General features: G+C 42.7%; 1 protein-coding gene across 1 annotated transcript; it reads right to left on the reverse strand.

The window, feature by feature from the left end:
• Positions 1-1,514: 1,514 nt before the first annotated feature.
• On the reverse strand, positions 1,515-2,051 carry LOC132580995 (anti-apoptotic protein NR13-like). The gene has a single exon (XM_060252000.1). The coding sequence runs from the start codon at positions 2,049-2,051 to the stop codon at positions 1,515-1,517; it is 537 nt and encodes a 178-aa protein (XP_060107983.1).
• Positions 2,052-8,809: the final 6,758 nt, after the last annotated feature.

The raw sequence follows: 8,809 nt of genomic DNA on the forward strand, positions 1-8,809 counted from the left end.
TTAAATTAGGCGGCGGAGGGATCAGAGACCAAAGTCGCTGATTTAGAGGATTTGATCATGTGTGGGATGCTAACCCTGGTGTTGCTCAAATCTTTAAGAAAGCGTGGTTCTAATCTCAAGAACTCAACACAGGTGGAGAATAATGAATCCCCTTTGAGGGAGAGTTCCACAAAGAAGGCTTGGGAAAAGTCAGAGCTCACTGAGAATGGCGTCTCTATCAAGGAGTCAGAACGTGGAGGGAAGGCACAAGAAAATATGGAGATTGTGGAGGAAACGGTCTATTTGAAAGCGCTCTATCCGAATGTAAGGCCTAAAAAACCCCCAAGGTGTATGGAATTGGGGGGTGGGGGGCACGCTCATGAGACCGGATACTAATTTTTGTTGTTGTTGTTGTTCTTCAAACTTTTAGGTAGAGAATGTGGCAGCGGTCAACTCAGGGAGGCCGGACGCCTGTCACTGCCCATACTGCGGGGGTCTAGCACACTTTCAAGATTCAGATGAGGAAGATTCCCTAGCAGATGCCGAGCACGATACCGCCGGTGATTCCGGAGCGGACATGGAGGATACCTCTGGAGATTCTGAAGCAGACACGAAGGATGAAGCTGTGGAAAAGGCGAGGGAACCCCCGGTTGATGAAGCGCAAACACCGGAGTCTCCAAAGGAGGTTGATTCCCTCATGGAGGAAGAAGAAGAGGTTGCAAAGCAGGAAAAACATACAGATTAGAATCGAGAATGTCCCAACCACATGTAGATGAGAAAACACACACGTCTGTTTGTATATAAGACCCGTATCCTGAAGCGGATAGTAAGAACTGTATTTTTTCAGTAGGGTGGGGGAAATAGCACGCTTGTTTTTGTTTTCTCACATTGATAAAGCGGATGTATCGTTGCTACACCTTCTGTACATACACACGTGTCTAATCCTTGTGAATCGCAACACGACAAAGATGTACGCCGTGTATTTCTTACCCTGCCCCCCCCCCTTGCAGGATTTCCCGGCAATCCCCCCTTCCCTCCTATTCGACACCAAAGTGGAAGACGCCTCATTCGCGGGGAACTGTAGACACGTGGGTCGGGATGCAGATTGTTGTTAATTAAAAAAGCTACGCTTTGTATATTCTCGCTTTAATAAAATGCTTTTCTATTAGATATGACGGTATGAAACACGTGGTGTGCTCGACTGAAATAAGCTTAGAATTCCCTCCATAAAAATCCAAACACACATCGTTACGTCGATTGCACCGCAAGGTCATCTAGCGTATTTTAGCATAACGTCTCAGTTCTCTAGAATGGAACTAACAAAACATACAAACTTAGGACCTGAACAATCTTTGTTTCCATTTGTTTGGTTTTTTGACGTTGCCAAGGTGGGTTGTGCTTCATTTAAACATTCAGGCCTAGACACCGATTTAAGCAACGTTATTAAAATTGTAAAAATATAGAGCGGACTCATCACGGGTACTTGTTCATAGTTTCATAGCGCTTGTTCATAGTTTCGAGTTCACGATGTACTTTTATCTCACAGCCATGAGGAAAGCTAATCCTGCTAGGACAAATCCGGCGGTCGCTATGATAGTGTTGCTTTTGGTATCGCACCGGCTGATTGAATCAGAACCGTGTTTGTTGAAGTAGCGGTAGAACCCTTCCCAGCCACCATGCGCCTCCAGCCACTCGCGCTTCTCCACAGACAGATAGATGACCAATGCTTCTGTCAGGCCGCCGATCTCCTCGTGGGCCCCCCGCTCAGCCAGAGCTGTTGCCAAGGTGCCGGTGAACACAAACAGCGCCACTACTCGACCCCAGTTAAGCCCGCCATCAGATGCCATCTGCGCCGCCACACGTCTCAAATGGACGTCTGCCCTACCAGGCTCCGGCAAGATTGCTGTGGAGCAAATGGAGTGAAAGAATGTCTTCTCACGGCTCTCCAGCTTGTCAGCCACTCTCCGCAGGGTCTTGGCCGTGTGGCTGTGAGACAGCACCGAACCACTCAGGTTGCGTCGCAAGTAGCCATCCACCAGTCGCCTTGTCTCGGCTGTCAGATCGCTCAGCATAGCGACTCTTCGATGACTGCCGATGAATACGTCGGCCTGCTCCAACCGTGCCCCAGTACCGCCGGTTCTATACAGATACGGTTTTACAACCTACTTTCCCCCAATCGGTAGGTTTCTTACAAACCGAGAAGCCGACAAATTAAGCATCTGTAATAGATACGGTCATAGAAATGTAGAGGAAGTACCGTCCGAAAGAACACGGGTAAAAGAATGATGGGATTACCTACGTGTATAGACAAGGAACATACCCCCCCCCTTTCCCTAACATGATCCGGCGGCGGACTATAACGCTGTTGCTCGTGTGTTACTTTGTAATATGTTTATTGCACCCCAACCTGATTCCGGCCTCCCCCCATTCTCACCTTTTCCCATTATGCTCACCCTCGGCACTTTTGATTCGTAGCCATCTTTATACAATATTACACCCGCTTTCCTATATAAAATCAGATAGACTCCCTCCGTTTCTTACCCCACCTGCCCCAGCTAATTTTAATCCGCCCAAGCAAACGCCGAAGAAACCTATCCTCCCACAATTGCGATCCGCAGCCTTTACACCGTCACTCCTACCCTGTTCAATAGGTCATATTTACAGGGGAGTGTTTCACCGTAAAGTGAAAATAAAGGAAAAAAGCTTATATGTAATAACAGGGTGTGTCCGATTATTCAGTGTATTTTTATACTTTGTTTCTTTGTTGCCCAAAGTGTTTTACAAAAAGCCATTAGCCAAAAATTGGCATGATTATACATTATTAAAACAAACCAGGAGAAGGACTTTCTGTGTTGGTGGTATCGGATGAGAGAAGAGACGGCCCCCTCCTTCAGCCGGGGCATAAGAACGGAACCGCTACAGAAAAAGACTTGCTCCGGCTTTTAAAGAACTTTTAAAGAGCTGTTCAGGATTATGTGGGGAAGAGCGTGCACGGTGTTGTTTTTTAAAGTAAGGAACCCGTGAAAACACGCTGTCGGTATTAGGACTTGTGTTTAAATAGCTCTCGGTCTATTTTAAGTTTTCTCGGTGCAGAGCCGTTATTTTCATCGTTATTGGTAAAACCATACGTCTATCGGCGTATCGGCGTCAATCTCCCTCTTACTGATCAAAAGCGACCTCCCTAAATGCAGCGTGATCTTTTTTAATATCGAATATTTTTTAGTATCAAAATTTGCACAAACTCAACGGCTTCTAAATACATTTTTATTTTTATACATGTGAATGTATAAAATGTACATTTATTACAGAAAGTTTTTAAAATTTATTTACAAAAGGGGGAAAAGAAAGGTATTCACAGATGTGCCATTCTGAAATGTATTATGCAGAAATTTCTCAACAAGTGTCACATAGGGTCGGTGGCATTTCTGAAACAACGTTCTCAATTGTTCACAGGGGGTCGGGGATGTTTGTACGCCTTCCACCAGGTTGGCCAACGTTATGACATGATTCTTGTTAATACCACAACAATCAAGAAAACACGCAATAACCGTGATCACATACAACACGGGGCCCATATTCAGATTGCGACAAACATATCTTAAGTTCTCATCGTAAAAAGCAGAGGACCACGTCAAACATACATGAGAATTCTGTCCGGGTCTATCTAAAATGCATCCGTCACACATAGAATAAGAGAGATCGTTGGAGCAATAATTGAGAACAGAATAAGCGGTGGCAGTTATCAGTTTGTACATCGCAGAACGTGACTTTTGCTTGTCCACAGGTGGAACGTCTTCATCGGACACTCCCACGTATTTTTGCAGGACGGTATGAATCGACGTCTGAACACCGGACAAGTCCACGAGACAAATTTTCTAAAAATCACAAACACACAAAATGAGAAAAGGAGCCTAAACAGAAACAACACAACCTTTTACACATCTTTCCCATGTTGTTCTACCCACCTTAAATGTATCTTGTTGTGACGGATTCACGGAGTCACAACTCTCACCATCCTGGAAACATCTACTCCGCTTCGGTGTACAGATTTCTGCCCCATCTTTCATTTTCTCGGGGGAAGCAAAAAGGCGTTTAGCAAGAACCGGCTGTACATTCTCCTTGTCAGAATCGGTGCTAGGTTTTTGAATCCTCGCTGTAGTTTTCCTCCTCACGGGTGCTCCAGGGACCACAGGATTAAAAACAGACAGGGGTGTATTCGCCATGGTGGTACGGAGCCGTCAGAACGGCGCTCGGGTTTCCCGTATTTAAAGAGAATCCTGCGCCGACCCCCCCCCCCCGCACCCGCTGGCGCGTTTGAACAACGGCGACTCCCCTATTGGTGGCGGGCCGCTGAGCCGAATTCGCAGAAGGGGGCCTATCTCGGGGTTTTCAAAAGTCAGAGTAACAAGGTTGTCTAACGTTATACATCGCGATCGCGTATTATATTTTATTCGATTATATACAACGACCGTCTAAGACACGCGTAATCAAAACATCGAATTGCGCGGATGCTTTAGAAACTACCGCCGAGGGCCCCGATTTGCGTGCCTTTGTATTAAAACCGAAGCGCGCAAAACATGATCAAATAGCAATCTATGACAAAGGAACGGTCGTAACATTTCTCTATCCTCAGTGCCTGCGGAAGTAATAAGGATAACGGCGGAGATGGGAGAGGGAAAAAGGGTGTCGTATAAACTAAAAATACAAAGCTGTAAAATAGAATTGAAAACTGCCGAAGAGTTGAATAATAAATATGATTGTTTCAAACGCAACAAATAAAAAGTTTGGTGGAAAGCGATGTTAAAACTGAAGGAATGAGATGAGAACAAACAGAAATGGGAAAAGTTCTGCTTGGAGACAATGAAAAATTAATTTCAAAAATCTATATGTTACTTTTAAAATGAAGTAGTGACATCTCAAATGATTAAGTGGGCAATTAATGTAAATAAAGAAATATATATGGAAACTTGGGGATATTTGTGGAAGAACTTTATGAAACTCTCAACGTATCATAGTATTAAAGAAAATTGTTTTAAAATGATATATAGACGGTATATGACTCCTAAGAAAATTGGCAAAGATGAATAATAAGATGCCGGACAGTTGTTGGAAATGTAAAAAACATGGAGTTTCTTTCTACCGTATGCGGTGGACTTGTGAAAGGGCAAAAAAGTACTGGCCGATGATTCAACAAGAAATTTCTAGGATCTTGGGATATGAATTTAAGAAAGTCGCAGAGACTTTTCTGTTGGGATTACAAATGGAAAAAAATTTCAAAAGAAGATAGAACTATAATTTGGTGCATGCTTTCAGATGCTAGGACATTATATGCGTAGTTGTGGATGCAAGAAAAAATACCAGAGAAATGGGGTTGGATTGTAAAAGTTATGACATTGTGTGAAATGAACGAGTTAACAAGAATTTTAAGAGGTTATGATTTAGAAGTTTTTAAGATGGAGTGGAAAATAAAAGGACATTGAACAATTTTTGATAATGATGAAGTCTTAGAAAAAAAAGAAGAATGTTAATTTTCATTTTTTATTAGTTAAGGGTACCTTTAAACATTAGTATTTTAAGTAAATAACACCGGCGGGGGTCAAGTAATGGGGGAGGGATGGCTAGAAAATAATATGTGGGATAGTTAAAAGAAGTTATTAATGATGCAGGACATATAATTTGTTACCAAATAAAATTGTTTTAACCGTGAAACTCAGGTCGTTAGCAGAGGTTAGAACCGCTGTGCTGCGGCTTTACCACTCTGCACCACTGGGGCTCTTATTTCTCTAATTATCCGCATGTAAATGTTTCATGGGAAGCCTGAATATAACCGACTAGCCCAATTTTGTCAGAGCTTGGACGTCAGTAGGGTTAGCCGTGTAACAGTAGCCTCTGCGGTCTCTTACAACTGTCCAGCCTCCACATTTCATTGAAACCATTGTGGTGTAGTGCTTAGTTTTTACATCCTGTTTCCCTCCCTAATCATGATACCAAGCAGCTTATCAATTGTTTTTCTCCTTTTCCATTTTATCTTCGCAACAGCAACCTTGTGAGGTAGGCTAAGGCAAGAGAGCGTGATAGGCTCAAAGTCACCAGCAATCTTGCGTGGCGGAGTCAGGATTTGAACTTGATGGTTCCAGATCCTAGTGTGGTCCTCTAATGCCTATCCTAGTTGAGAAGATTGTTCTTACATTTCAGTCTCAGCAAAAAACAAAAACAAAAAAGGGGGGGGGGGGCTACAGTAAAGTAAGTAAAACACTCCACTGGCTCTAGCGGGTTAAGTGCTAAACAAGAACCTAGGAGACTTGGGTTCAAATGCAACTCACTGGGTGATATTGGCAAAAGATGAATAATAAGATGCCAGACAGATGTTGGAAATGTAAAAAAAAACATGAAGGTTCTTTCTACCGTATGTGGTGGACTTGTGAAAGAGCAAAAAAAAGCATCGGCGGATGATTCAACAAGAAATTTCTAGGATCTCGGGATATGAATTTAAGAAAGTTGCAGAGACTTTTCTGTTGGGATTACAAATGGAAAAATTTCCAAAAGAAAATAGAACTATAATTTGGTACTTGCTTTCAGATGCTAGGACATTATATGCGTAGTTGTGGATGCAAGAAAAAATACCAGAGAAATGGGGTTGGATTGTAAAAGTTATGACATGTAGTGAAATGAACGAATTAACATGAACCTTAAGAGACTATGATTTAGAAGTAATTAAGATGGAGTGGAAAAAGTTAGGACGTTGTATGCGCGGTTGTGGAAGCAAGAAAAAATACCAGAGAAATGGGATTGGATTTTAAAAGTTATGACACCTGGGGTGAAATGGGCAAGTTAACATGAACCTTAAGAGACTATGCTTTAGAAGTAATTAAGATGGAGTGGAAAAAGTTAGGACGTTGTATGCGCGGTTGTGGAAGCAAGAAAAAATACCAGAGAAATGGGATTGGATTTTAAAAGTTATGACACCTGGGGTGAAATGGGCAAGTTAACATGAACCTTAAGAGACTATGCTTTAGAAGTAATTAAGATGGAGTGGAAAAAGTTAGGACGTTGTATGCGCGGTTGTGGAAGCAAGAAAAAATACCAGAGAGATGGGGTTGGATTGTAAAAGTTATGACACTGGGGTGAAATGGGCAAGTTAACATGAACCTTAAGAGACTATGCTTTAGAAGTATTTAAGATGCAGTGGAAAAAGTTCAGGAGATACGTAGAAAAAGAGTGGAAAATAAAAGGGCATTGAACAATTTTTGATAATGACTAAGTACAAGAGGGAGGAGGATATTAATTTTGGTTCTTATTAATTAAGGGTACCTTTAATATTAAGATTTTAAGTATATAACACCTGCGGGTGTCAAGTAACAGGGGGGGGGGAGTGGGTAGAAAGTAATATATGGGATAGATAAAAAGTAATTATTAATGATGTAAGAAATTGAAATTTATTGCCATATGTTACTAATAAGACTGTTTGAAACAAAAACATTTTTCCACCCTCGGATCACAATCGTGCCAGGTTTTTTTGTTTTGGTTTTTTTAATCTTAAGAACATAAGAACATAAGAGAAGCCATGTTGGATCAGGCCAACGGCCCATCAAGTCCAACACTCTGTGTCACACAGTGGCAAAAAAATTTATATACACACATACACTGTGGCTAATAGCCACCGATGGACCCGTGCTCCATATTTCTATCTAAACCCCTCTTGAAGGTGGCCATACTTGTGGCCGCCACCACCTCCTGTGGCAGTGAATTCCACCTACTCTTCACCTACATGGCTTCTGCAAAGGGAAGTCCTGCCTCACCAACCTTTTAGAGTTCATTGAGAAAGACTCGCCAGAGATTCCTGAGTAAACTTAGCAGTCATGGGATAAGAGGATGGGTTCTCTTTCTGATTAAAAAACTGGTTCAATGACTGGTAGTAAAGAGTGGGGATCTGTGGACAATTCTCACAATGTAGGGAAGTATGCTACGGGGTCCGATAAGGATTGGTACGGGGGCAAGACTATTTCATTTATTCATAAATGATTAGGAACTAGGGGTGAGGTGCTGGTAAGTGTAAGGTGATGGCATAGTGGGTCAAAAAAATCCCCACTTCACGTATAAGCTAATAGGGATAGAACTTGCTGTGACTGAGAGGGGGGAAAATCCCAAGTGTGTTGTGGATAGTTTGGTGAAAGTGTCAACCCTGTGTACTGCAGCGGTGAAAAAGGCAAAGTCTGTGGTAGGTATTCTTGGGAACGGGATTGAGAATAAAACAGCCTATATTGTAACGCCCCCATATAGATCTATATCGCAGCCTTGTTTGGAATAGTGTGTACAATTCTGGTCACCGTATCTCCAAAAGGACATTGCAGAGCTAGAAAAAGTACAGAGAAGGGCGGCAAAGTTGATTGGGGGGGGGGGGTTGGGGGGGGGAGCACCTTCTCTATGAGGAAAGGCTGATGAGTGACTTTTCAGTTTAGAAAAGCGATGGCTATGTTAGGGGAGGGGGAGGGTGTGGGGTCAAGATAGAGGTTTATAAAATTATGCAAGGGGTGGAGAGAGTTGACAAACAGAACTTTTTCCCCCTTTCAAAATACTAGAACTCAATACAACGAGGCTGATAGCATATTCAGGGTGGACAAAAGGAAATACTATTTTACACAGAGAGTGATTAAAATGTGGAATTCGCTCCTCTCTCTGCACCCTTGGTTCATCAAGGAGATCAGTTCCTAGGCTGCCCGTGACCCACAACCCCCTCTTCTCCCTAAAGCAGCAACGATAAGCTCTTCTTTTTCTTATAGAATCCTAGGCAACCTCCTACTGCCGGGGCCCTGTTCGTTGCTCAAGTAAC

This window comes from Heteronotia binoei, chromosome 13 (assembly GCF_032191835.1).
Source record: "Heteronotia binoei isolate CCM8104 ecotype False Entrance Well chromosome 13, APGP_CSIRO_Hbin_v1, whole genome shotgun sequence".
NCBI lineage: Eukaryota > Metazoa > Chordata > Lepidosauria > Squamata > Gekkonidae > Heteronotia > Heteronotia binoei.